Source organism: Pezoporus occidentalis, unplaced genomic scaffold (genome assembly GCF_034315485.1).
Source record: "Pezoporus occidentalis ecotype Australia unplaced genomic scaffold, CSIRO_AGI_Poc_V1 ctg192, whole genome shotgun sequence".
NCBI lineage: Eukaryota > Metazoa > Chordata > Aves > Psittaciformes > Psittacidae > Pezoporus > Pezoporus occidentalis.
The window spans coordinates 378,086-404,995 of NW_026913771.1; the positions used below are offsets into that span (position 1 = coordinate 378,086).

General features: G+C 51.3%; 4 protein-coding genes and 2 non-coding genes across 8 annotated transcripts; 4 read left to right on the plus strand and 2 right to left on the minus strand.

Annotated features, from left to right (window-relative positions):
* The first annotated feature begins 1,269 nt into the window (after positions 1 to 1,269).
* Positions 1,270 to 9,098, plus strand: CCT6A (chaperonin containing TCP1 subunit 6A). The gene is made up of 14 exons (XM_062617060.1): positions 1,270 to 1,453; positions 1,704 to 1,767; positions 3,637 to 3,771; positions 4,325 to 4,498; positions 4,669 to 4,772; positions 5,312 to 5,422; positions 5,978 to 6,137; positions 6,400 to 6,482; positions 6,884 to 6,980; positions 7,386 to 7,533; positions 7,851 to 7,984; positions 8,094 to 8,196; positions 8,489 to 8,561; positions 8,739 to 9,098. Exons 1-14 carry the CDS (start codon positions 1,320 to 1,322, stop codon positions 8,809 to 8,811), a joined length of 1,593 nt encoding a protein of 530 aa, XP_062473044.1. The 5' UTR covers positions 1,270 to 1,319; the 3' UTR covers positions 8,812 to 9,098.
* On the plus strand, positions 4,092 to 4,223 carry LOC134162867 (small nucleolar RNA SNORA22). The gene has a single exon (XR_009964469.1). It is a non-coding gene; the product is annotated as a small nucleolar RNA SNORA22 (small nucleolar RNA).
* Positions 5,045 to 5,176, plus strand: LOC134162866 (small nucleolar RNA SNORA15). Its single transcript, XR_009964468.1, has one exon. It is a non-coding gene; the product is annotated as a small nucleolar RNA SNORA15 (small nucleolar RNA).
* A 1,029-nt stretch (positions 9,099 to 10,127) lies between the features above and the next one.
* On the plus strand, positions 10,128 to 14,636 carry SUMF2 (sulfatase modifying factor 2). 2 transcript variants are annotated; one of them, XM_062617061.1, is made up of 9 exons: positions 10,128 to 10,229; positions 10,513 to 10,669; positions 11,700 to 11,814; positions 12,377 to 12,421; positions 12,626 to 12,776; positions 13,274 to 13,329; positions 13,725 to 13,809; positions 14,168 to 14,333; positions 14,414 to 14,636. In XM_062617061.1, exons 1-9 carry the CDS (start codon positions 10,181 to 10,183, stop codon positions 14,517 to 14,519), a joined length of 930 nt encoding a protein of 309 aa, XP_062473045.1. In that variant the 5' UTR covers positions 10,128 to 10,180; the 3' UTR covers positions 14,520 to 14,636. The 2 variants fall into 2 exon arrangements, with proteins under 2 accessions (XP_062473045.1, XP_062473046.1); XM_062617062.1 differs by lacking the exon at positions 10,128 to 10,229 and adding an exon at positions 10,375 to 10,417.
* Positions 14,637 to 15,309: 673 nt separating this feature from the next.
* Positions 15,310 to 21,734, minus strand: PHKG1 (phosphorylase kinase catalytic subunit gamma 1). Of its 2 annotated transcripts, none has more exons than XM_062617063.1 (10): positions 21,603 to 21,734; positions 19,828 to 19,958; positions 19,414 to 19,589; positions 19,062 to 19,116; positions 18,460 to 18,525; positions 18,135 to 18,298; positions 17,454 to 17,544; positions 16,468 to 16,621; positions 16,256 to 16,381; positions 15,310 to 15,615 (listed from the first exon to the last, which is right to left on the minus strand). In XM_062617063.1, exons 2-10 carry the CDS (start codon positions 19,908 to 19,910, stop codon positions 15,364 to 15,366), a joined length of 1,167 nt encoding a protein of 388 aa, XP_062473047.1. In that variant the 5' UTR covers positions 19,911 to 19,958; positions 21,603 to 21,734; the 3' UTR covers positions 15,310 to 15,363. The 2 variants fall into 2 exon arrangements, with proteins under 2 accessions (XP_062473047.1, XP_062473048.1); XM_062617064.1 differs by lacking the exon at positions 21,603 to 21,734 and adding an exon at positions 20,206 to 20,274.
* Positions 21,735 to 22,801: 1,067 nt separating this feature from the next.
* On the minus strand, positions 22,802 to 24,919 carry CHCHD2 (coiled-coil-helix-coiled-coil-helix domain containing 2). The gene is made up of 4 exons (XM_062617065.1): positions 24,758 to 24,919; positions 24,101 to 24,338; positions 23,428 to 23,584; positions 22,802 to 23,039 (listed from the first exon to the last, which is right to left on the minus strand). Exons 1-4 carry the CDS (start codon positions 24,805 to 24,807, stop codon positions 23,029 to 23,031), a joined length of 456 nt encoding a protein of 151 aa, XP_062473049.1. The 5' UTR covers positions 24,808 to 24,919; the 3' UTR covers positions 22,802 to 23,028.
* Between the last annotated feature and the right edge of the window lie 1,991 nt (positions 24,920 to 26,910).

Genomic DNA, 26,910 nt, shown 5'->3' on the forward strand with positions numbered 1-26,910 from the left:
AGCATCACAACAAAAGTGAAGACTAAACCTTAACAGGGTTTCAGAGGCAATTTTGAAAGGCCAAGCGTAATTTCCTGCATTTTGCAATGCTTAATGTATACTTCTAATGATTACAGTAACAGAACAGAAAGCCCAGCCACTACACTAACAATATTTCACACAGCAGATGCACTGCTCAGCTAAACAAAAGGCCTCCAAACTTGTGTCATGTTCAAACACCGACTCCATCTAAAACATTTCAAACCAGAAACCCAAGTGTATTGGCAGCTATCTGAGTCACTCTGCCTGGCCATGCAGGGCAGTCCTCCTGCACAGCATGGTGTTTTGCCCAGAAACCTGAGCTCCTCACCCAATTCCCTCACCGGATTCCCAGCCTATAGCCAAAACCTGCCCTAACAGTTGTTTCAGTCAGGCTCTCCCAAAACAACGTTGTACCCAACAGCACGCTTAGGCTTTGCTACTGGAAGAGGCACGAAAACATTTTCATCTCTCTGCATCGCTGCTCAGTGCCAAACCCAGCATCCAGGGCTGCATCCAGAGCTCCCTGCTGCAACAAGTGGGATGAGATTTACCCTGCGCCATCCCCATGCCTGGTGGATGAGGATGGACCGAATCCTGGGTACCAGTCGCTCCTGTTTGGGGGGGTTAGCACCCCCTCAAGCTGATAGAGGTTTTTAACACCAACAAACGCTAAGCCTGGATGTCCGTGGCACACCCCTGCTACCACAGGCCATGGTTACTGCGGGAGCAGGCACTTTCTTTATGCAATACCTGAAATAAGCAGCAGGCTGTGCCACACCTGATACTGCCACTTGCTCAGAGGTAGCAGATGGCTGTTTGGGGATACAAGCCCAAGCTCGCAGCCAAACTCGGAGCACTCTGTGCCTGCGGGGTGTGTTAGGAGCCAGGGCCGGAGCTCCCTTCCCAAGGGAAAATCCACTTCGGAGCCCAAATCCAGTAAGACACAAATGGGCTGCGCCCTGGCAGACCAAGTGCCAAATGCTTCCAGCACCCGTCAAAGTTGCACTGATCTCCACATTTTCATTAACCTCAACTCTGAATCTTTCCAAGAATCACTTTGATTATTAATCCGGGCCGCTTAACTATTAATTCTATCCCTCTAACGTTAAATCCCCGGGTTTAATTATTTATTCTCACAGTTCCGCGAACCTGCCGGGGTGGGGGGGGGTCTCTGTCACATTAAGGCTCACCGCGCCCGGATCCCCTGGAGCGACAGGAGCTACAGCCATGCCCGCTCCAAGCGGCCCCGCCTGCCCCGCCCGGCTTGGCCCATAGCGGAGCCGTGTGGTGTGGTGACTATGGCGGTGAAGAGCCTTAACCCCAAGGCGGAGGTGGCCCGCGCCCAGGCAGCGCTGGCGGTGAACATCAGCGCGGCCCGCGGTCTCCAGGATGTGCTGAGGACCAACCTGGGCCCTAAGGGCACCATAAAGATGTGAGGGGACCCCCCCCCCCCGCGCCTCCCTCTGGGGTCTGGGGGGAAGGTTCCTCCGAGCGGCCCTTAGGGCGTGAGGGGAGAGGCAGGGGGAGCCCGGGCGCCGCTGCCGCATGGCGGGGGACAAAGGAGGAGGCCGCGGGGCTGGTGGAGCGGGATGAATGGAGGGGGAGCGGTGCGGGCCCTGGGGCAGGCACGGGTGGTGGGGCCGGGGCCGGGCCGCTGCTCACCCGCCTCGTGTCGCCCACAGGCTGGTGTCGGCCTCGGGGGACATCAAACTGACCAAAGATGGCAACGTGCTGCTGCAGGAAATGGTGAGCTGGAGCTGGTGCTCGAGGGGGAGGGAGCCTTGGGGTGCCTGGGGCTGAGGGGAGACCTCGTCCTGCATAGCCCCCGGTTCGCGTTTCTGTGGTGGTCGCTGAGGGCTTAGTGCTCCTTGGGCGGGAGATAAAGAAGGGCAGCGTGATAGGCGTTGAATGGAGTTTGTGTGCTAATTTGGCAGGTTAAAAGCAAACGTGAGCTGTTAAAATAATGAAATTGGCACTTATGTGTCTTCCGTTTTGCTTACATAAAGCATACTTTGGTGCTGCTTGAGCAGCTTTAAGACAGCAGAGTTTGCCATGGTGTTTAAAACTGAGTGATAGATGCAGCCCATAGCTCTTGCATGTTGAGACAAGAGGTGGATCATGGTGTCCACACCATAGGGGTGATGCCCCCCTGCCACTCACTGCACTGGGTCTCACAAGCTGGGGGCCTCATGTTGAGCCCATGGCGCTGTTGGGGTGCGGTGTGCTGCCAGCTGAGCAGGGCCTGTAAGTGCCTGTGGAGTATTGCACTCTATTAGCTATCGTAATTCAGCGTGAAGTGTTGAAGTTAATGTACACAGTGATCTGGGAGACAGGAAAAACATTGTTAAATCACTTCTTTCATACTAGAGGTAGTACTTTAAGGATAATAATAAAAAGCTAAATGACAGAATAAATGGTCCCATTGAATTCTGTCTACTCACTCACCTGGACTGCTGTGTTCAGCTCTGGGGCCCCAATGTAAGAAGCATGTGGACCTGCTTGAGCGAGTCCAGAGGAGGCCACAAAGATGCTCAGAGGCCGGAGGACTTCTGCTATGGGGAAACAGGCTGAGTTGGGCTTGTTCACCCTGCAGATGAGAAGGCTCTGGGAGACCTTTGAGCAGGTTCCAGTGCCTGAAGGGGCCAACAAGAAACTTGGAGAGGGGCTTTTTATAAGGGCAAGTAGGGACAGGACAAGGGGGAACGGCTTTAAACAGAGGGGATATTTAGATTAGATATTAGGAAAAAGCTTTTCACAATGAGGGTGCTGAGGCACTAGCACAGGCTGCCCAGTGACGCTGTGGCTGCCCCATCCCTGGCACTGTTTAAGGCCAGGTTGGATGGGGCTTGGAGCTTCTTGTGGAAGGTGTCCCTGCCTGTGCAGGGGGTTGAAACTGGATGAGCTTTAAGGTCCTTTCCAACTCAGGACTCCAGTTACTGAGCACCAATCTTTTCAGCTGTAGGTACCTTTCTGTAGGTTCATAGGCTCCAACCTATGTTAAGATACACTTCAGGCAACCATTGGAGATGCTAAGTGATGTGTGTGTTCTCTGTAAGTAACCCAAGGTCACATATGGTGGTTGTGAAGTCTGGCTGGGCAGGCATGATGCTCATAACTGGAACACCAAGTGTACTGTTTAGCAGAGCAACTGGCAAGAAACAAACTATGTGAATGTTCTTTAGTTTCATAAGTAAACTGCCAAAGGAATAGCAAACCAGTGAGAGCATGTACACCACTGGTCATGCAGAGATTCCTGAATTAGCTCTAAACATGCTGGGTTTAGTGCCAGCAGCAGTCCAGTTGTGATGGTGCATCTTTTGCCTAAAGGAGAGAAGGGCTCTGCCAAGCTAATTGGGAATGGTTGACTAGTTTGGCCCTTAGCACTTAAAAGTTTTTGTGTATAGATGCATAATCTGAGGGGGGATTAGTGTTACACGGGTTAATTCCATCCACTTATTGTCAAAGTTATTGGTATTACTTGTTGAAACCTGCAGAATAGACATGAATCATGAAAACATCAACTAGTTCTTACAGATTTTGTTTAGCTGGTTGCAAATTACTTGCTTCCTGCACCAGTACAGGAAGACTTAAGGTCAGCTTCTTGTTTTTGTTTAGCAAATACAACACCCTACAGCCTCTTTGATAGCAAAAGCAGCAACAGCACAAGATGACATCACTGGAGATGGCACCACTTCGAATGTCTTGATCATTGGTGAGCTCCTAAAGCAGGCAGACCTGTATATCTCTGAGGTATGTATGCCATATTTCTTTGGTAGGTGGACAAGTTAGACGCTTCATCTGAGACCATTCAGCTTGTTTTGTTTGATGCTTAATACTCTTAAGTCAAACATGAAAGTGAATCTGTGTTTCTGCTTTTAAAATGAGTGACTTGTTCAAAACTAAACCCACTGATTACTGATACTGTAGCTTTTGATAAGGTTTTGTCTGATACCTGCCGTTACTTCTGTCTGTGTTGTGTGAGTTAAAATGCTTTTATTTCCGTGTTAACAAGGAGAACTTCCCTGATAGTAGGTATTTTAGATGTTGTAGTTACAGAACACGCATTTGTACTGCACAGTGAACACCCAAGTGTGCTTTGTAGTTCCCTTGGTTTCAATTCTGTGCTAGAAGAATCTGTACTTTTCCTCTGCATTGGAAGGATTTGCATTCCTTTTACATGTATTCAGAAGGACAGTACATTTTCTTGGTTTTGTAGGATGTTTTGACATAGAGTGTTGAAACTGCAGGTTCTATTTCAGGAAAAAATACTACTTTGTCTACTGATTTCCTTTCCTTGTTCTAGGGTTTGCACCCTAGAATAGTAGCAGAAGGGTTTGAGTTCGCAAAGGAAAAAGCACTCGAAGTTTTGGAGCAGGTGAAAGTAACCAAGGAAATGGACAGGGAGACCCTCATAGATGTTGCCAGAACATCCCTCCGTACTAAAGTTCATGCAGAGCTTGCTGACATCCTAACGGAGGTAGGTCTGTGTGTGTCTTCTGCCTCTTTTAGTGTGAAGAGGTTTTACAGAGCTGTGATTATTACTTGAGTGAAAGGTGGATGGAAAGATGTGAACTTGTACTTTGGAAGACTAATAGTTGTTTTGTGTTTGTATTTGTTTTTTTTTTACCCCCCTTCCCTCACTTCCAGGCTATAGTAGATTCTGTTTTGATAATTAGAAAACCAAATGAGCCTATTGACCTCCACATGGTAGAGATTATGGAGATGAAGCACAAATCAGAAACTGACACAACGTAAGTAATAATTATCTTTGAGCTTCAGTTTAATGGTGCCCTGATCTTTTGAGTAGTTTGTGGAGTTCTGTTTTCTTTTTAGAAGAGTTTGGATTTTTGAATAGCAAAGAGTAACACTGGCTCAGGCTTTTACACAACAGCTTGAATAAATACTTTTTCTCAGTAATAGTGCCTGTAGTTCTGTTGTGCTTTAGGCTCATATGTGTCCAAGTACAAAATAGCATTTGATGAATGGAAACTGGATTGTAGTCATCTAGTTGGAAATTCCATAGGCATGGATGAATTCTGCACTAGCTTTCCTAAGTAGCTAATGCAGTCAGACACTATGCCAGAATAAATTCCTTTTTCACACTGCCTGGTATGCTTTTTACATGAGTGGGCATGCCTTTGGAAGTGGAATACATGGTTGTTAACTCCCAACACAGGCAGTTTGTATTTGACAGTGCAGGTGGTCAATTTTCTGACTTGCCTGCACTTCCATGAAATACATGTCTCCTGTATGTGTATGTTGACACACAAAATGCTTTCTAATCTTTCAGGCTGATTAGGGGGCTGGTTTTGGACCATGGTGCTCGTCATCCTGACATGAAGAAAAGAATGGAAGATGCTTATGTTCTTACTTGCAATGTATCTCTAGAATATGAGAAAACGTAAGTACACAGCAGCAAGGTAAGGAGCAGAAAATGCTCCTGTCTTTTAAGACTTGTTTAAGGTGTGCTTAAGTAAGAACCTGAAAGACTGCATAGGCTTTTCCACAGCAAGGCAGGTAGTGTAGAAGGTGGAGTAGAAGAGGTAGTGCTCCTGCTGTCCCCTTTTGGGAAGGGGAAGCTGGTGGCTGAGAAAATGCCGTTGAGGGGCAGAGCTTCGTAGTGGGTTTTGGTTTCATTATTTCATTGGAGAAAAAAAGGATGGAAGTTCTTCCTTTCTTGAGTATAATTTTATATTCTAAAGAAACATCTGAATACATAATCTGGAGTTTGCTCAGTTTCAGATGTGTGCCTTATTTCTTGCAATGGAGAAGCTCTGAAGCAGAGAACAGAACAGCTGTATTCTGCATGCTGGTCTGGGGCAGGGGAGTGGCTTGGTTGTTCTATTTTGATTCCTTTAAAATGTTGCTGAAAGGACTGATATTTATTTCTACAGCATAGAGGAGAGGCTTTTTTACTGCTTTTTCATTATCGTTGTGGGGTGTTTTCCTCCTTTAGAGAGGTGAGCTCTGGATTCTTCTATAAAAGTGCTGAAGAGAGAGAGAAGCTTGTGAAAGCAGAAAGAAAATTCATTGAAGACAGAGTGAAAAAAATCACAGACTTCAAAAGAAGAGTCTGTGGCAATTCAGATAAAGGATTTATTGTGATCAACCAGAAGGTGAGATGAAGGCTATAACTAACTAGAAAAATGAATTTGTAATGCTGGCTCTCTTGGCCAGCCATGTGCTATTTGGCTCCCCTTGTGTACCATTCTGCAGACAGAAATATCTGAATTTAGGCTGATGTACTTTTGCATATATGCATACAGTTCCTATTTGAGATCTTTGAGCCCTGGGGGAGGACTTACTCATTAGTGTCAGATTGAGAGAGGGTGTGTTTAGCTTTTTCTTTATCCTGATGGTCTCTTCCTTTATTTCTAGGGAATTGACCCAGTTTCCTTGGATGCACTTGCAAAAGAAGGAATAGTCGCTTTGCGGAGAGCTAAAAGGAGGAACATGGAAAGGTCAGTTTCTGTGGAGAGGAGAGGGTTAAATAACATGCTTTTCCAAATCTGAGCAGTGAGCCAAGTCTGGTTTGAATCCACTTTTAAAGGACTTGCACTAAAAAGTCCATTTCAGTCTCACCAGCTTTTGCTGCTGTTACTTAGGATAGTTTGTATAAACTGTAGGAATATCAGTTTGGCACACAGGGTGATGCAGGAATTGCAGCTGACTCTTCACATCTAGATGCCTGTAGAGGAGACTTGATTCTACAAGCTTATTTTTGTGAAGAGCTCTTTTCATGAATAGAAGCAAACTGCTCCTGTGTGTGGTGTTCTGCATGCTGAAATACTGCTGTTACATTAGTGACTTCAGATAGTGCTTAACACAAAGCAAGTGCTAAGCTGTACACATTCTTTCTCAGATTGACCCTTGCATGTGGTGGTACTGCCATGAATTCCTTGGACGATCTCACTGTTGACTGTCTGGGACACGCAGGGCTTGTCTATGAATATACATTGGTGAGTATGACACAGCTTTCAGCTGAAGGCAGGTTGGATACACCTAATTTGGTGCCACTTTTTCTTTTGTCTTGATATATCTACGCATGGATTTTTCTTGAGTGTTTTAACAGCTTTAGTGGGATGCGGGTAGAGGCTGCTGGCATTTCACATCCCAGTGTCCCACTTGTATGTGAACACCTACCTGGATGCTTACTGTTATTGTAGTGTACTTTCCTGTTATTTGCATATTATGCTTTTAATATCTGTAGAGTTCAGAAAACCGAAATAAGGTTCTTGTGCTTCTCATCACTTTCTGAAACGCTTTGAGTGCAGAACTGAATGTGAAAGTGTTCAATTTTTCTGACTAGGTGTATACATTGAGCAAATAATGACATGAGTATGTAACCCTATGGTTTTTCACAGGGTGAAGAGAAATACACCTTTATTGAGAAATGTGACAACCCCCGCTCTGTCACCCTGTTGATCAGGGGACCAAATAAGCATACACTCACACAGATCAAGGATGCAGTAAGAGATGGGCTGCGTGCTGTTAAAAATGCTATTGAGGATGGTAAGGCTCTGCTCTGTTCAGGGATATTAAGGATCTTCTGTTGAAACCTTGAAATCAGTAAATTTTATATCAGTTTCATTGGTATGCCATGCAGTCAGACACCAAGCTTGGTGTATTTCAATGTGAAGTGCTTTCAGTTACCATTACTGTTCTTATCCCTTGTATTTACAAGTAGTTAACCATGTAAGTATTCACCTGATCAGACACAAGCTGTCTTTCAAAAGATAAAGGAAGAGGTCAAACTACACTGAAAATTAGCTGTTTAAACTGGGATAGGTACTGATTGTGAAGTCTCACCGTCGAGTTTTCCCTTGCAGGATGTGTGGTTCCAGGAGCAGGTGCCCTGGAAGTGGCAGTAGCTAGTGCTCTTCTTAAGCATAAACCTAATGTAAAAGGAAGAGTCCAGCTTGGAGTTCAGGCTTTTGCTGATGCTCTGCTCATCGTTCCTAAGGTACGAGGAACTCTGAATAAAGCGGCTTTAAAGCATGCCAAGACCCATTGCTTTGCCTGCTGAAGATCTCTTTTAATTAATATGAACTAATATCTCTGTTCTCTTGCAGGTTCTTGCTCAGAACGCTGGTTATGATCCCCAGGAAACGCTAGTGAAGGTTCAGACAGAGCATGCAGAGTCAGGGCAGCTCACTGGGGTTGATCTAAACACTGGTAAGAACTGCCTCAAATAATGCTCTAGTAGGAACTTGTCATGGCTGAGCTGCAGGAAGAGTAAAGTTGCTCTGAGTGCAGACAGCTATCCCTCTTTCCATAAATAGCTCTGCAGGTTTCCTGGTGCTTCAGGCTTGGTGCAGTGGGGTATTTCATTGCATTCTGTTAAGGTCCTTGTGAAGATAAAGCACACGGTAACACTGTTGAATGTACCAATATCACAGATTAGACAGTGGAAAGTCTTTGAATTCTATGAGTCGGTTATTTAAAAAACATTATACATCTTTCACAGGTGAGCCAATGGTCGCTGCAGCAGCTGGAATCTGGGATAATTACAATGTCAAAAAACAACTGCTTCATTCATGGTAAATGTTAACACTATTTTCACTTCAAATAGTTACATTTTGTTTGATCATTGCAATTGATAACATGGAATGGAGCCATCTGTTGTAGGGGAAGCTGTCTGGAAAGGCAGAAATGAAGCTGAGTTGTCTTTGAACTCTATCAGGTGGCTCTTCTAACACTGTTTGTCCTATGTCCAGCACGGAGATCGCTAGCAACATTCTCTTGGTGGATGAGATCATGCGCGCCGGACTCTCTTCTCTTAAAGGCTGACTTGGATCTGTTGTTGCGGGTGGTGGTCAGCTCCAGAAGTGCCCCATGGAATGTTTGTAAGAAATCCACCCAAAGATGCGTTTTCCTTGGCTGTGGTGGATTGTCCCAGCAACAGAAGCTCCTCTGCTGTCACAAGCAGCCCCTCTTTGGTAAACATGTGGCCAGTCAAAATAATAGCAACTTGATCAGACATTTGGCTCTAAAACTCAGTTATTTATTTTTCATTTCACTGATGTGTACAACTGACGTTGCTTTTCTTTTTACCCAATAAACTCTTACATTCTGTGCTTTAGCCTCTTGCTTATTTAAAACTTCACCTCCTGGTTCCAGTGGGCTGCAGGCCTTGACTTGTGATGTCTAGCTCTCAAGGGCAGTGTTAAAACCAGTAAATTTCCACTACATGTATTGTGTACGTTTGACTTCATCTGTATCTAGAGATGCATTCCCAGCCTCTGGCCTACAATAGATCATCTCTGCAGTGGCCTGAATGCCTTTCTCTCTTGTGCTCCAGTTGGCCAAATGACTCAAAACATCATCCCTGTACAAAAACCTTTCTTTCACAGCTGCCCAAAAAGCCTGCAGCAGCTAGGATTCCCAGGCGGTCTCCTATCCAGGTACTAACTGAGCCTGACCCTGCTTAGCTTCCATCAATCAGACCAGATCGGTGTTCTCAGGGTGGTTACACCGTAGGCAAAACATGGAAAAAGGAGGCTCTGCTGCTGGGGGAGCCTGGGCTCAGAGCTGGAGTCTGCTCTCTTATGTTGTAAAACTGGGTTGCATTGATCACTTCATGGCTTTGTACTTCCTTACAAATGGAACTGAGCGAGTTAACTTGTTTGGAGGAGTGGTGAAAGACCCAGTATGTGTCATCAGCCTTGTTATACAACATGGTGGCTAGTTTTTAACACTACTACATTAAAGTACTAATGGACAACTAGGGCTATAAGCTGGCTTAGGGCAGAGCTGCAGCTCCAGCTCAAGCCTGTGCAGGCAAGCTGCTGGGGTAAAAGGGATGAGTGGGTTCCTAGCCTCCTAAATGATCTTTCTTAACCCCTGTTGTGCTTTGTTAGCAGCCACGCTTCCCTGCTCACGTGCAGCTGCTATACCACCATGAAAACATCCTTAAACAACAACCACTAACCCTAACCCCTCTAACACCCCCTTTAGCCGGTGCCACGCCGGTGGCTCGGGATGGCGGTGGCTGTGTTGGTGTCCCCAGCACCAGGAAGGGTGTCGGTACCCGCTTCTCACACCCGACCACGCGGTCCCTATCCCGGAAGCCCCGCGGGCTCCCGCCGTGGGGCAGGTCCCGGAAGCGCTTCCCGACTCCCGCAGCTCTTCCGTGTCATTGCGGTTGGATCGCGGTGCGATGGCCGCTGCGGCGCTGGCGCTGCTGGCGTGCGGCTGGGCGCTGCGCGGTGAGCCCGGGGACCACAGCGCTCCTTTAAAGGTGCTGCCGGGGTGATTGCACCCGGTTGGAGCCATTCCCTGCGCCGAGACACATGGAAAATGTGGCTTGAAGCGTTCTAAAGCTTGTTACCAAATACAAATCGTAGTCGCTAACGTATCTCTACAGTTATGTGTGTAGGAGATAACCCGATCTCCAGTACATCAAGGGCTTTTACTGCAAATACTTCTTGCTGTCCTGTGTGGTCGTGTTTAGCAATGAAAGTTCTCACCCCGAGTTTCTTCCCTTTTCAGCGTTTGCCCAGGATGACAGCATGGTGCAGCTGCCTGGTGGGAAGTTCCAGATGGGATCCAGCTCTCTGGAGAAGAGGAATGAAGAGGGGCCCGTCAGGAAGGTGACAGTGAAGCCGTTTGCTGTTGACAGATACCCAGTCACAAACAGGGATTTCAGGTAAGGGTGAAGGGTTGCAGAGGCTTGGCTCTGTGTGGGTTACAGGGTCCTGGTAGCCTGGAGGGCGCTGGGTCTTCTGGGGCTGATTCCCAGGTCTGAGAACCAGCCCTGGGATGCTGCCACAAGGACAAAAGAATGTGTTTGTCAGTAGTAAATCATTTCTAGAGGTGAAAGCTGAAGCATCTTACCAGTATAGCTCACGAAAATGCTTCCTTTCCCCCTCTGTTTCTCCTTCTTTTTCTTTGCTTCTTCTTTTCCTTTTCTCCTTCTTCTCATCCCTTTTCTTTTTTCTTTTCCCTTTCTTTTTTCTTTTCCCTTTCTTTTTTCCTTTCCCTTGCAAACACACTTGTGTGTGTGTGTGTTCTTATGTACAGGGCTGTGCTGCTTCAGATTGCAGGTTCCTATAGGTTCCATTTCCATTCTCAAACACCGGATCACTCCATGTATTTTACAGGAGCCCTTGTACAGAGCACTAATAAATGCATTGGGGGAAATGCCTTTATTTGCCTGGCAGAGCCCTTGTTGCTTAAGAAGAGCCAGTGCTTCCACGCACCACTGAGCACTCAGCAACACTCAGTAATGGCTGTTACTGCAACTTAGGCAGTGAGGAAGTAAATGGGGCAGAAGCAGGGTGAGATTATTCAGCAGCATGTGACATATGTTTCTGCATTGTAGGGCTGCTTCATTAACAGCAGCTGTGGGTTTAGTGGCCTTTAAGGGATTTTTGGTCTGTGAAGTCATTATGTTTTATGGAAGAGCAGAGTGCAGGGTGAGTTTACCTGCACAGGCAACAGAAACGCCTGTCACATCTGGGAACAGATGTAATTGGGCTGCTTTATCTGTTCAGTCTGTATCAAACTGGCCTGAGCTGTGCTGGGGAGGAGCCAGGATGCTCTGCAGATGGGGTGTCTGTAGGTTGGGTATGTTTTGCCTTGCTCTGATCTTGCTGCGTGTGCAGGTGGCTGTATTTGGTGGTGTGACTCTTGAAGAGCTCTCTCCCAGCCACCTGAGTGTGTTGTGTTTGTGCCAGGGAGTTTGTTAGAGAAAAGAAGTACAAAACAGAAGCAGAAGCGTTTGGCTGGAGCTTTGTCTTTGAGGATTTCGTACCCGAAGAGCTGAAGAAAAAGATCACCCAAAAACTAGAGGTAAACCTAAACCCCATGGGGATGAATTTCAGTGATGGGCATGGAAGTGGGATTCCTAATCTCTCTGGTTTAAGTGGAATAAAACCACAGGAGGGGACACCCTTGCTAGTATTGCTTTTCCATTGAGTAGCAGCTGCCTCTCAGTGCAGAGCCTGGCCATTCTCAGTGGTTTGTCTTCAGGTTTGGGTTGTTTTGCTTCTGAACCTAACAGCAGGGTTGAGCCTGAGTAGATTTATGGTGCTTCTGTGTTCACATCCTCTCCAAACACTGTCAAATTGGGCTCGTGATTTGCTCCAGTGAGCTGGGAGAAAAGAACGTTTCAAAGTACTTTATTAATCAAACCTTGAAATAGAAACCGTAACCAGCATGGGCTTCTTCATCTGGTTTCCCTTTTGAAAGCAGACACCTCTCTTGGAAAGCACGATCAAAATGCCTGTGATAACCCAGCTCCAACTGCAGCACTGAACCATTTCCAGGCTAAACCAAGTGCTCTTGTTAACATCCACACTGCGGGGTGGTGGTCACCAGCTCAGCTTTCATCCGGTGTCATTTCTTTTCCCAGTCTGCCCCTTGGTGGCTGCCCATTGAGAAGGCGTTTTGGCGACAAGTAAGTGAAGACCTGGGGTGCTGAGTCCTCTCCATGCTGGAAGCATGCATGTATTAGTGTGTGCTGAACCTTGCTGGCCAAAGCCAGGGAAACAGTAGCATCTCTGGGTGCTGCATGTTCCATGCCCTGTTCTGTCCTTTGTTCCCTTTTGAATTGAAAAATGTAGAAAATCAATTAAAATCTGTTTGATGCAATTCTTGCCAGCCCTCAGGTCCTGGCTCCAGCATAAAGGACAGGCTGCATTACCCGGTGCTGCATGTGAGCTGGAATGATGCGCAAGCGTACTGTGCCTGGAAAGGGAAGAGGCTCCTGGCAGAGGAGGAATGGGAATTTGCTGCCAGGGGAGGACTGGAGCGTACGTACCCCAGGCTCTGTTCCCAAACTGAGGCATTGAGCAGTGTTCATTGTGTCAGATCCAAACCTCCATCAGGGGATGCTTCCGGAGGTTAATCTGTGGGGCTGAACCACCTCTTCTGGCCTGGGAGTCAAATTGTTTTACGGAAGAAGTGGCTTATATATGGTCTTAATGTATGTTCCTAAACAAAGGAATGGGGCAAGGAGTGAGCCACCTGCCCCCACACACTGAGGGTGGCATAAAGCAGCCACTGGGATTGCTTCAGGGGATCGCAGGACTCCCTGATGCGAGTGATGGTTTGTGAATGGGAAGCTGTTGCTGATTCCCATCTCTCCTTGGCACTGTCTGGAGGGATGACACTGACAAGCCCCATCCAGAAAACCCTTCTCCATGTCCCAAGCTGAGCAGGAAAGGGTGGACATGAAAGCCTGGTTAAAAACAGGCAGATAGAGATGTTGGCACGGCCCAGGGTAACGCATGGCTCTTCCCCCTTGCAGAAAGGGTGTATCCCTGGGGAAACAAGTTTCAGCCGAACCGTACAAATCTGTGGCAGGTAAGAGCTTTAAAATCATCCCATCTACACTGAGCTCATCTGAGGGGGGTGTTTAACTTGAGCAGACTCTGCGTGGCTGCCTAAAGTGGCTGCATGGTCCTGGGAAGCAACACAGGGTACCAGAATTGAGCTCCGGATGGGGTATCCAAAATACCATTGGAGGTGGCAGGCTCAGCCCAGCTTCCCTGGAAAACCAGGATTCCAGGTTCCAAAAATCCATACATGGATTTGTTTGGAAAGGGGGTTGTCCTGGGAGAAGCTGAGTGAACTCTCTCAGCCAGAAATGCTGTGTGGAGTTAATTTGCAATGGGGAGTTACTTCCATGGTTCAGGTGTAACACAGTCCTGTGAAGAGTGGGGCAATGGTGGTCTTTGGAATGATCTCTCTTCCCACAGGGAGATTTCCCAAGGGTCGACACGGCTGAAGATGGTTATCATGGCGTCTCGCCGGTGACGGCATTCCCTCCTCAGAACAGCTATGGTACGGAACAGGCATCCCTGCTTTGGGGAATGGCACCTGCTTCCTAAATTAACTCTGCTTACAAAATCCTGTAGTTGTGGCAGAGTTTCAGGTCTGATGCGGGACCACATCAGCATCTTGATAGAGTAACCAAGCCCAGCAGAAGCAGTGATGCCACGTCCTCACACAGATGGGACACGTTAAGGGTCCGGATGTAACCTGGGACCAGTTTGAAGTACAGTGAAGAGCTGCTGCTTTCCAGTCTCACCATTAACTCGTGCTCTTGCAGCAATGATGTGCCCACTTCTGTACACCAAAGGGCTTTTGCAGCCCATACAGATGGGCTCTCAGAATTCAAACCCTCCCATGTCTCACTCAGGGCTCTATGACCTGCTGGGGAACACCTGGGAATGGACCGCATCCGAGTACCTGACTCCGGGGCTGGCATCAAGGCAGCGCGCTCAGAACATGCGGGTCCTGAGAGGAGCCTCCTGGATTGACACCGCCGATGGGTCTGCAAACCATAAAGCTCGTGTTACTACCAGGTAGGTCTGGGCAGTGCCCCAGGATGGAAGCGTTCACTAGGAAGGATCCCTGATTTCGGTCTCTTCTTTTTCCCTGGGAGAATGGGGAACACACCAGACTCAGCCTCTGACAACCTCAGCTTCCGATGTGCTGCCGATGTTCCGCCTCTCGTGGCCAAGGAAAGCTGGACCAAACCTGAGCTCTGAGCAGGTCACTCACTCAGGAAGAGCTGAGGGCATTTTCTCCTGTGGAGATGAACAGCAACCCCCAGCAGTCGCTTTTGTTAAACCCCAGTTTAAAACATTAAATACTTCCAGCTAGAACTGCTTTCCGCACCGGGATGCTGGGGCACCGCAGGGATTGGGAATGGCAGGCTGGGTGCTTCGTCTGTAACATCCTTTTGGTGTGGTTGATATTACAGCTCTCCTCTTGGTGTCCGTTCTAAGCGAGCTGAGGGGTGCATGTGTGCAGGACCAAGGTCTGCTCCACCCTGGGCACGGGGCTGTCCTGAGGGGCTGCTGATGGGGTAAACCAATGGGGGCACATCTCTGGAAGGGGGACATCTATGGAATTCCCAGCTCTGTACCATCTGCAGAGCCATCCCAGGAACAGAACAAGGCACCTTTACTGACTGTTGAGCAGTGGCAAAATGATGCCTGTGCTCATTTCTAAGTGCACAGAGCAGTGACCTACCTCTCCTAGGTCTTGCAACCAGCACAAACTCTGCCACCAAACCTGATGGCACCAGGAGCCCTGAGCACATTGGTGGGTGAAGACAGTGCCCAGGGCACTGCTCATCCCTCCTCTACCTACGAGTGTCCCACAGTGGTCACACTTCAGTGCCCATGGCTGCGCCTTCCCCATCAGGAGCTGATTACAGCTCTGTTAGAGCATCTCCTCCAAACCCATCCCTGGGGCACACACCCACCCCCCAGGGGCAAATCACTGCACCTGATTTGAGGCCGGTGCAAAGAGCAAAAGCAAAAGCCATCACCCTTTGGCTTTCAAAGGTTTTATTCCTTGTGAGCAAGCTCGCTGCTCACAGCGTGATCAGAACAGCTCCTCCTCGGCCGCCAGGGTCAGCAGGATGGCCTTGCAGGTGTTCTCGAAGAGGGCAGCTCTGTTCTGCGCCTCCCCCTTCTTCACCCAGTGCCGGTAGGTCCTGAAGGCGCAGGCGTCGATCAGCTTGCGGACGGGCTTCAGGGCGTACGGGTCCCGCACCACCAGCTCCCTGGTGACGGCCTTCACGAGCCGGTACTGGTAGTAGATGCGGACCGATGCCAGGACGGTCAGGCAGATCACCTGCGGCACAGCGGGCACAGGCTGGGGGGTAAGCACAGTCCTACAGCAGGACCAGATCAGTCCCCATACATCCCATGTGGCTGCTGCCTGTGTGGGGGAGTCGGGAGGCAGCCTGGCTCCCGGTGCAGGTTTAGTCCCGTGTGTGTGGAGTGAGCTTTTTCCTTAATGGCAAAACTACAGCTCAGTCCTAAACGTGTCACCTAATGCCCTTCTGGGTGCCTTAGCACTGCCCTATCGACTGGCTGTAAGGAAGGGAAAGGATTCCTCTCTTCTGTCAGCTTTTGCATCATTTGATGCATCTGTGGGATGTCAGCTTCATTGATTCTCCTTTAGAACTCATCTTGTGCACCTGTGGGATGTCAGCTTCATCGATTCCCCCTTAGAACTGATCTTATTTCTTCATATAACCCTATGGTAGCGGGAGCCAGGTTTATTCCTTCTCTTATTCCCTTCTGTGAAAAAGCCCTTAGGAAGTACCACAAAGCAAGCACAATAGTGCTGGGGAGAAGCATCTCCTCCCAGACCGCCGCATCCTGCCAAAGCCCAGGTCCATCAGCCATCCTGACTCCCAGTTTCCTGCAGCTCAGCTGGGAAATCCATCCCACCTCTTGGCTCCAGGTCACCACATCCCCATCCTCACCTTGAACTTGCGGAAGGGGCTGAAGTGCCGGACCTCCTCTGTATCGTACTGCTGGAAGAAGGGGTGTGCGAGCGCCTCTTCGGCCGTGTACCGCTGCCGCGGGTCCACCACCAGGAACCGGGAGATCTGCAGCAGCACAATGGCTCCATCCGGGCTATCCCAGGTGTCCACAACTTCCCCACACCAAGGCTTTCCCATCCCCAAGCTCCTACCAGGTCCTTGACGGTGTCCGAGCGGTCGTCCCACTCCGGGGAGCCGAACTGGTAATCCCCATTCATGATCATCCGCAGCATCAGCATCTGCTTGCGGTGCCAGAAGGGAGGCGAGCCGGCCAGCAAGGTGTACATGATCACCCCGGTGCTCCACCTGCAGGTAACCCACATGGATCCCACAGCCCTGCCTGGCGCCCATGGGGCACCCAGCAGCATAGCTCAGGCTCCCCTCAACGTGGCTTTGCCTCCCTGGGACACCAGGAGGAGCCTGCCCTGCCTGGTGCGTGCTGCTGGGGCTCATCAGCCCTGATGGGTAATGGGGAGCAGGGGCTGCCCCGCTGCTGGGGAGGGATTTGGGGTTTCTGAGCTGAGCTGATGTGGAGCTGCTGCCCCGGATGCTGCAGGAGGAAACTGGAGGTCGAAGGTATTTGTCTTGTGTTTTATAGGGTAGGGAGAGGGTGCAGGAGGGTGGGATGTGATGGGACACAATGGCACAGCAAGGCTGGAAGCTCTGGCGCTGTCTCAGCTCAGGCTGTGGTGTGTTAAGTGTCCTGTTTAAGCTGAAAAGGGGCTGTAATGCTCCAGTGTGTTTTGAGTGCATGGTTACACCTCTGACCCCTGCACACCTGAGCCTGAAGCCACCAGAGATGGTGGCAAAGTCCTTGCAGGGCCCTGAGCTGGCTGCTCTCTCCGGTCTTACTATGGGGGATATTTAAAAGGCCCCTGTGTCTTGGAGCCGAGCCTGAGCTGATTGTTATGAACACAAAGTGTTGCTTTCAACCCTACCTGAGAGGGTAAAGCAGGGGGACAGGCTTGACCCCAGCCTGCTTCTCCCCCAGCCCTGTAACAGAGCCCCCTAGTCACCAGCACAGCCCCTCGCAACCCCTGAGGTTGCCTTTTGATGCCTCATTTAACTCTTTCTGACGCTCAAATGGGAGTCCATGTGCCCACTGTCACTCTGCTCTGGGGACTGGGGTCTCACTCACATATCCACCTCCTTCCCGTAGCCTTGGTGCTCGTCGTCCATGGAGCACTGCAGGATCTCAGGGGCCAGGTAGCCAGGAGTGCCACAGATCTCTGTCAGGACAGGACACAGCATCCACATGAGCCACCCCGGAGGGATTGTGCCATTCCCACCCAGGATGGGTGCTCAGGGGGCTGGATCCCAGCTGGGATCAGTGATGGGGCTCGTGTGAATCTCACTGGTGACCCTTCTTGGTGTGCTACAATGGCTTAAAGCAAGTGAAGAGAGCAATGGGGAAGGCAGTGGAGGGGATGCCCATTGTTGGATAGCTGGCTCTATGCAGGGTGGGAGCTGGGGGGAAAAAGCCTTGCTGTTGGGCAGTAAATGGATGGTGTGATGAGGATTGACTGGGTTTGTACCTCCTCGTGGCAAGGAGTGTGGCGTGGGGGCCGTGTGCGGGCAGAGCCAGGCTCGTGTGTGAGCAGGAGCGCGCCCTAAGCCGAGAGGCACCAATCTGCACCCATGGCAGCGAGACTGGCTCCAAGGGGAGAGTGGGGCTGGAGAGACCACACTGACTTAGGGGTGGCCTTGGCAGTGCTGGGGGAAAGGCTGGACTTGATGATCTTAAAGGTCTTTTCCAGTCTGGTTGATTCTATGACTTGTGGTGGCCATGGGCATCATCCCTACCTCCCCGTCCTCCTACCTTTGAGCTTCTCATTCTCCTGCAGCTGGCAGGAGAAGCCGAAGTCCGTCAGCTTGATGTTCATGTCGTCATCCAGGAGGATGTTCTCCGGCTTCAGGTCCCGGTGGACGATGTTGATGGAGTGCAGGTACTGGATCACCTCCAGCAGCGCGTGCATGATCTTCCTGGGGATGGGTGACAGCAGCTCTCCCAGCTCGAATGCCCACGAGCACCGTGCTCCCGGGGGTGGGAACAGGGAGCGCTCAGCCCCGGGGCTGGTTTTGCCCATGGGTGCTTTGAACGCACCCTCTGCTTCTGCAAAGGGGTTTTCAGCATCTGGCCCTACCTCGTCTCCTTCTCGCTCAAGGTGACTTTCTCAGTGAGGTAGTCAAAGAGCTCCCCTCTCCTCATCCTGCGGGAGGGAGGGAGGGAGGGAAAAGGGAGGCAGTGGCTGAGCTGTGATGGAAAACTGGCCCCTGGGGAGGGTCAGTGCCCCTTAGCAACCCATGGCACAACAGGACAAGCTGGCTCCTTAATAAGAAGGGTGCAAAAATGCCTTTATATGCTGCGAAACATCAGGTAGCAGGGGAAAGGCTGTCCCTGGAGAGGGCAGGTTTGGGATGGGGCTCTCCCAGTGCCATCATCCTCCACTGATGTCCCTCCCGCTGCCCTGGCATCAGGGGTTGTGGTGTCACATACACCCTAGTGCCACTGAGCATATAAATAACCCGCGAGGATGCACAGCAGCTCCCACCAAAGGTTACAGGGAAACCTGAGCAGCGCTGACAGAAGGGAAACACTGCTGGGAGCAATCGAGGCTTGTTTCTACCCTAAGCAAGAGCTAGTTGTCCCTCCACTGAGCACTGTTTGGGCCATAAGAAGCTGGGTCCAGTGCTGGCTGTCTGCAGAGTGGGAATGGACTTGGGGTGATGGCGAGCTGGTACTTACAGATCAAACACCAAGAAGAAGAAGGTGCTGGATTCGTAGCTGTCCTTCAGCTGGACTGCAATAAAGCACAGGGAGGATGAGCACAGTGTAGAGCATCTTCCTGCCCATTAAGGGACTAAAACCTGGTGATCTAATTGCTAATTCAATTAATGAGGAGTTGATTTGGTGGGGAGACAACCTGGGCACTGCTGGTCTGTGTGCAGGGGCAGAGCAGACGCTGCTCGGACCAGGTGCCCCGCATCACTTTAGGACCATCGGAGGTCTGACCCTCAAGGATTTCATCCCAAAACCCCTTCCTGGGCTAAATGGGGCAGACTCCCCCCCTTGCCCTGATACTCGGAGCCAGACTTACTGACATTGGGGTGGCCCGAGACCTTCCGGAGGATGTCGATCTCTTTGGTGGTGGCCTCTCGCAGCTCCTGCACCTCCTTGGGGGAGATGTTCCCCGCGGTGATGTCGATGATCTTCACAGCGTACTCCTGCCGCGTGGTCTTGTGGATGCACCGACGGACCACGCTGCTCACCCCCCTGCCAGGGACAGCACCAATGGGGGCTCCCATTGCCCCCCCTGCCAGCCCATTGCCACCGGGGCTGGTCGGTGTTTTCAAGCCCAAGAGGTTTCCCTCCCTTGGGATGGAAGATTTCGAGCTGATGGAAAATGCTGCTTCGTGCTATTTTTAACCCCCTGCTGCCACGGGCCCTGTTCCTATCGGATTCCCAGGGAACACTGTACTGGGGCACACAGGAAAACAAACCCAAGCTTTACCTGCCCAAAACCTCCTTTGGCTCATATTTTTCATAGAACTCCTTGGATGAGTTCCAGTCGGGCAGATCTTCTTCCTTGGTCATCTCTGGCTCCTGTCCGGTGGCACTCTGGGCTTTGCTGGTGGAAAGGAGCTGCAAGGAGAAAAGAGCAAGGATGGGCACTCGCTGCATTGAGGCAGAGCCCCTTGATCCCCTCTGGAGGAGAAAAGATTGAGGAGGAAGATCCCGGACCAGAAACCAAAGGAAGATCTCACTGGGGATAGAAGCAGCCTGGCTGGGACCAAGGCTTCGGGAAGCGCTGCAGCACCTCAAAACCCCATCCCTTCCTGTGGAGCATCCGCACCCAGCTCACGGGGCATCATCATCCTCCGGCTCCTACCGTGTGCCAAGGGCTTTGCCACGCTCCTCCTGGTTCCTCCAACCCGGCAAAAGGACTGAGGAGGGAAATGGGTGCGAGGGGCGGTGAAGCAGCGTGAGGAGCTGGGGGGGGGTGAGGTGCTGCTGGGGGCAGGGTGCCTGGGGACAGCCGGTGCTGCGGGGTCAGCTGGGGCTGAGGGCAGGGCTGGGTGAGGAGACAAGCCAGAATCAGTGAGCTCCCTCGCATGCTCAGCTGCCAGCAGCCAACAGAGCTCCCGACGGGCTCCTGTGCCATTCCTTCTTCCCGGAGGAGGAATGCCGTGACAGTGCTTTGGCAGAGGAGGGGGAATAACCAGTCCTCCCGATCCCTGGTGTTCACTGCCGTTCCCCTTTAAACCCTGGGAACAGCATTGCTGAAATCCCAATTGTCCAGGTCCAGCTGCTCCGCAAGCACACGGAGACCAAGCAGTGCGCGTGGGAAGCAGCAAAACTGCCCCCTTGGGGTGACAGCAGGAGGGCAAAGAGCCCCAGTAGCGCAGGTTTCCCTTTGCCTTCATCTCCGAGGGGGCAGCCAGGCAGGTTCGCACCTCTGACTTCAAATCTTCTTATCAGTGCCCTGACCCGGTTAAGGACCGAAGCTATGGACGATGCCTAACGCGGGCTGGAGCGTTTCTGAGCAGCCCAGGGTTTGCTCTAATAACGTTTTAGGTGCTGGTAGCAACGCCAGAGCAATCGGGGCTAAAACCAACAGGGTTTAGGCAGGAGCCGGGAGAAGAAAAGATCTCCGAGGTGGGGGGAAAACATCAGCTTCGATTGGGTTTGAAGCTGAAAACTCCAAGTCCTGGAGTTGGTGTTTGGGGAAGGGCTGGAGGCTGGGGAGCACCTGCGGGTGCTGCTGGATGGGAGGAGAGAGCCAGGAGCTTGTTTATAATACCCTGATATTCTATATATCCCGATATATATACCCTGATAGAAGAGCAGCTGCTCCGGGCGCTACCAGGATAAGCCGGTTCTATTATCAGAGCTTTCGAGCTCCATGGGAGTGGAAAGGGGGAATAAAGGAGGTTGGGGGGGGCACAGAGAGGTTTCTCTCTTAAGGCGGCGATGGAGGAACGCAAATGGAGGCGGCGCTGGCCATGCCCGCCCCGCTGCTGTGGATTCGCGTCTTTGCCTCGGTGAATCCTCAATAACACACAAATACCCATTGGGATCCCGCCGGAGAGCTCGGGCTAAGGCAGGGCTTAGGCCGGAACGGGAGTGCCTCCCCCCCCCACCCCGACCCCTTCATTTCCCCCTCCAGATCCCCCCCAGCACCGGGCCCCGGAACCGGCCGGAGCTGAGCAAACACGGGCAGAAAGCGCTCAAGGTAACGCCGGGATCCACGTCCCCGGGCCCCCGCCCCACCGCCGCTGCGCTCACCTCGCCGCGGGCAGCCCGGGTCCGCCGCCGCCGCGGAGCGCCCCGTTCCCGGCCCCGTTCCGCGGGCGGGCGAAGGGCAGCGGCCGGGGCGGGCCGAGGAGCGGCCGCCGAGCCAAAAATACAGCGGGGGGGGGGGGGGGGGACACGGGACCGGGCCGGGCACCAGCGGCGGCGCCGCGGATGGGGCTCCCCCCCCGCCGGCCCGGGGCTAAACCCCGCGTTGAGCCGGCCCCGGGCCGCTCCTCGGCGGTGCAAGGGAAGCCTCGGCTCGCCCGGCACCTGCGTGTCCGGGTGCCTCCTCCCCGCTGTCCGCCGCGGGCGCTCCTGCTCTTCGCTTTCCCCTTCCCTTCTTTTCCTCAGCGCGGTGAGCACCGAGCAGCCGGGGTGGGAGCTTGAGCAGCAGGAGGCAAGCGGCTCCTGCCGCAGGGAAAGGTGGGTTTGTCCTTATCCCCCTTCCCAACACTGATGTTATTCTTTCACTTCCAGAACGGCAGATCCGAGATGGAGGAAGGTTTTCAGGAGCAGCTCGGGAAGACCAGGCCACGCCGTTTTAAGTATTTTTAGCAGGAATCTCAAGGTCATTCCCACCGCACTCCCCAGCGAGGGTCCCTCCTCCGTGCACCTTCCAGCCCAGCTGAGGCACAGGAGTGTTTACTCCATAGGTTGCAGGGGCTCAGCAGGGCATGAGCTGGCTGCTCCCTCCGACGGGAAAAGGAGGGCTCGCACCCTGCATCGGTAAATACCCTTTATGTGGAGATGGTTTGTTCTCTTCCTGCAGCAGCTTTGTTGCCTACACGAGGAGCAAAGAGAAGGCTGGAGCACCCCATCGTGTTTCAGGCTCCTGTCACAACATGGAGGAAGAGAAAACCTCAGCTGGTATCATCAGGAACTGCAGCTCTTGGAGCATACAGCTGCATGGCAGCCTATGGGCTACCTAGGTAATCCTACCAGGGATCTTGGCCAAGGGGAGGGATTTGTCAGAACCTCTTGAATGGAGGAGCAACAGGAGGCTACTGGGGAGTCAAGGCCCACCACATGAGGAACAACATACGTGGGGCCAGACGTCACCTCCCTGTCACTACACATTTTAAGCAGTAGAAGCTGCCTGCAGGGTTCAAGTGTTCACAGCAGAACAAAGAGCAGTTTATTTACACACGGTGTCACATTCAACACAACAATCAGCAAACCAGTAACACAAATCAGCTCATTCCACTTTATTCATTCTTCCATTTTGTGCTAAATCAATTTGCAGCTGTAAGTCGTAGCACATCTGTAGCGGCTATGGCAGGAATCAAGCCACAAGGAGGACAAGAGTGTGAATACATGAACTAGTAAAGTATGAACTTTAGGCTTTATTACTGAAGCTTTTTCTTCATTCACAGATCAGTTCTTGCAAGATGACATTCAGCAGCCTTGTTCTGAAGGCTTAGGCTAAACCTGAAAGGTAAGGAGTTGGCAAAGTTAACAGTAGTAAGGTTTGGATCCCTGAGAGATCTGTTGGCGTGTTCCTTCTCCCTCATGCTAAGCTGGCCACACACCAGCAGTGCCAATTCTCCCCCAAGTGTGCTGCCACCGCTCTCTCACACTGTCAACTTCAGTCCATGCATAAAAGCTTTGGGAATTCATCTTCCCCACACCACCCCACCTCCAACTATATGGATGGGACCAAAAAGGGACAGCAGCTTGCTGTAACAGACTCCACTGTACATGTACTCTAAGTATTCCCACTGTTTACTGCATGGACTGAAAAAAAACAGGACATTATTCCCACATTCATTTTACTGATCAACTCCTTCAGTAGTTGCCTGGAGCACTGCTCACTTACCATTAGCAAACCTGCATTGCTTCAGCACCTCACTGAAGCCCTCGCACAGCTTGAGGTCAGTCTGGTTCTGGGCACACTCCAGGAATTGCTTCATTTCATACTGGCAAGGAGCAAACTGCTGCTGCTGCTGGTAGGCAGGCTGGGCTGCCTGTGGCTCCTGAAACAGCAGAGACCCCCATAAGCACCCTGGTGCTGCTGGGTGTTTCTTCCCTGCATTTCAGTCAAAATGCTGTGTTGTCTTTTAAATGGAAAACAGACAATGGGCTGAAGGACAAAACAGGCTTCCAGCAGTGGCTTGGCACATTCTGAACAGTTTCCTACATTACAGACACTTGGGTAACATCATTATCTTAATGACTGAGCAGCACAAGACGATCTCACATTAGATCTTGCCATCGTAAGATCTGGTACATTAAAGTCCTGCCTGAATCAGAATACTACAGCAGAAAACAACTGTTAACACCCTGCCACAAGCATGTTATCACCCCTGCATCCCTTGGAGCTAGTTTTAGGAGATGGTGATTGTAGTAACCACCTTGGAGAGTTGAGTCTCCATGGAAAGATATGACTTGTGTAGGCTTTATGTCTACAGCAGTTCCCTGAGCCTATATGTAACTGCTTTGCCAAGTTACCTGCACTTCATTAGTGGGTGTCCCGTTGTGCTTTCTCTTACCTGATAAGTAATATCAGGCCTCGCAGCTTCAGAGCTGCTTCCTCCACCAAATCCTCCTGTCAGCGCATGGCCTATGGTATGGCCCACAGCAGAGCCCACGGCCACTCCAGCAGCAGTTGTAGCCATCTGTGCCATCAGACCAGGCTGCTTCGGCGCGGGAGCAGCCACAGCAGAAGCCGGAGCCGCTGCTGGGACAGGCGCCTGTGCCGGAGCTGGAGCTCTCATCTGTGGCGCTCGACTGCAAGGACATGAAGAGAAAGCTCAGCTCATGGCTCCAAACACACCGGGCAGAGGCACAAGCTCCTCCTCATCACACCCTGCACACTGACGGCAAGAACTCAGTGTCCTGGCGAGTGATTTATGCACATCAAGGTCAGGCTTTCGAGCTCCTTTTTGCGTGTTTTAAAGGCCACCAGCACCCCGCCACCCAGAGCGCTGCGCTATTCTGCGGTTAACGAGATACAACCCGAAAGGAGCCGATTAAATCGGGCCTTAACGCCCAGGAGCTCCACATCCACCCCCGTGCCCCGCTAACCGAGCCCAGAGCGCCCGGGCCCCGCTCCCCGCCCAACCCCGCAATGGCGGAGAGGCCTTCGCCGCCCGCGGCCTACACCGGGGGGCGGCTGAGGAGGAGGAAACGGGCCCAGCGGGCCTCACCTGGCGGGGGGCGCCACGCGGGACGTGCGGCTGCGGCCGCCCCTCGGCATCGCGGCGGTGCGGGGAGGGCTGAGGCGAGGAACGGAGCGCGGAGGAGAGGAGAGGAGCGGGACCGGACCGCGTCCAACTGCCGCTGAAGGTCACCCGGCACTGCCCGTGCGTGCTTACGTCACGCCGCAACGCCGCGCGGAGAGGTGGGGCTTGCGCAGGCCACGGAGGGTGAAGGGAGCGGTGGCGGGGCTTTGCGTTGTGGAGCAGTGGCGGTGAACCGTTAAACGGTGTCAGAACGGTTTCTGAAGGGTTAAACGTCTGAACGGTTTCAGAAGGGTTAAACGGTGTCTGAACGGTTTCTGGACCGTTAAACGGTGTCTGAACGGTTTCTGAAGGGTTAAACGTCTGAACGGTTTCTGAAGGGTTAAACGGCGTCTCAACGGTTTCAGAAGGGTTAAACGGTGTCTGAACGGTTTCTGGACCGTTAAACGGTGTCTGAACGGTTTCTGAAGGGTTAAACGGCGTCTGAACGGTTTCTGGACCGTTAAACGGCGTCTGAACGGTTTCTGAAGGGTTAAACGGCGTCTGAACGGTTTCTGAAGGGTTAAACGGCGTCTGAACGGTTTCTGGACCGTTAAATGGTGTCTAAACAGTTTCTAAACGGTTAAATGGCGTCTGAACGGTTAAACGGTGTCTGAACGGTTTCTGAAGGGTTAAACGGCGTCTGAACGGTTTCTGGACCGTTAAACGGTGTCAGAACGGTTTCTGAAGGGTTAAACGGTGTCTGAACGGTTTCTGGGGTTGAACGGTGTCTGAACGGTTTCTGAAGGGTTAAACAGTGTCTGAACGGTTTCTGGACCATTAAACAGTGTGTGGTGTCAGAACGGTTTCTGTAAGGGTTAAACGGCTGCTAACACTGAGGTAAACACGGCACTCCCTTAAATGGAGTCAATGGAACGCTGCTTAGATGGAGTTCTCTAGACCAAACACGATGGGGTTTGGAACGGTTTCTAAAAGGGTTAAACAGTGCCCTATAACTTGCAATACGGTTTCAGAGTTCACTGCCTCAATCCAGAGGTAAAATTGATCTGAATAGCTGCTTATTCAGTTAATATAGCACACAAGTGTGTGCCATTGAAAAGATATATGGAGGATCACCAATAGATTGGAACTGGGTGATCTTACAGTCCTTTCCAACCCAAAGCTTTCTGTGATTCTAAGACATTGAACAAGTCTGTTTCCCGTTATAAGCAAGCGTTTTGCTTCTTGTCCTGGGAGCACATATAGACACGTTCATCCACAAAATGACACTATAATGTTGTCACTCGGTTATAAAGCCGTTACCGTGATAAAACATCTCTTGTTCATCATCTCTTCAGCTGTAAGGGTGTTGTGCAAGACCAGCCGTTTCAACCTCATTCAACAGGCAGTAGTTACATCCCCTTACACGAATGAAGCATTAATACTGTGAGTTTATGTAGCAATGGCAATTTGGAAGCATGGAAAAGCAGTTGCTGTTAATGCCAAAATTATTAGGAGATAAATATAAATGATCAATCATGCTCAGAACAGTGCTATCCACCAGTTCCAGCTGCTGGTGCCAACGCAGGAGCTCATCTCTGCATGCATCCCCTCTCTGGTTCTGTCACTCTTGGCCTCTCTCCATCCTGGCTGCTCCCTGGGCAGCTCTGCCTCTGGGCGTTGGTCAGATGCCCTGAGGCTCTGTGAGCTTTGCGCTCCAGTCATTAATTCACTTCAGACCTGGCACTTCCAGACATCCCATGGTGTCCGGTTGGTGTCCAGAGAGGGAAATGCGGCAGTGTTCAGGGCCAGGTTGGACAGAGCCTTGGGCTGACATGGTCTATTGCGAGGCATCCCTGCCAATGGCAGGGGGATTGGAGATCGATGATCTTAAGGTCCTTTCCAACTCCAACTCTTCTATGATTTTATGCCCAGACCTCATCTTATTTAAGGCCCAAGCCACAAACATCTGAGATTGGGTGATTGATTTCCCTGCTGCTTTAGCGCATCTCTTGGTTGCCCCCTTCTATCTCGGTCGTCTGCTCCTTCCTGTTGTCCCCCTCCTTGGCTCGCACAGGTAGCAGCACACAGTGTAGCGAGCAGGTTTTTACTGTAGTTTATACATCAGCTAGAGTTCAAAC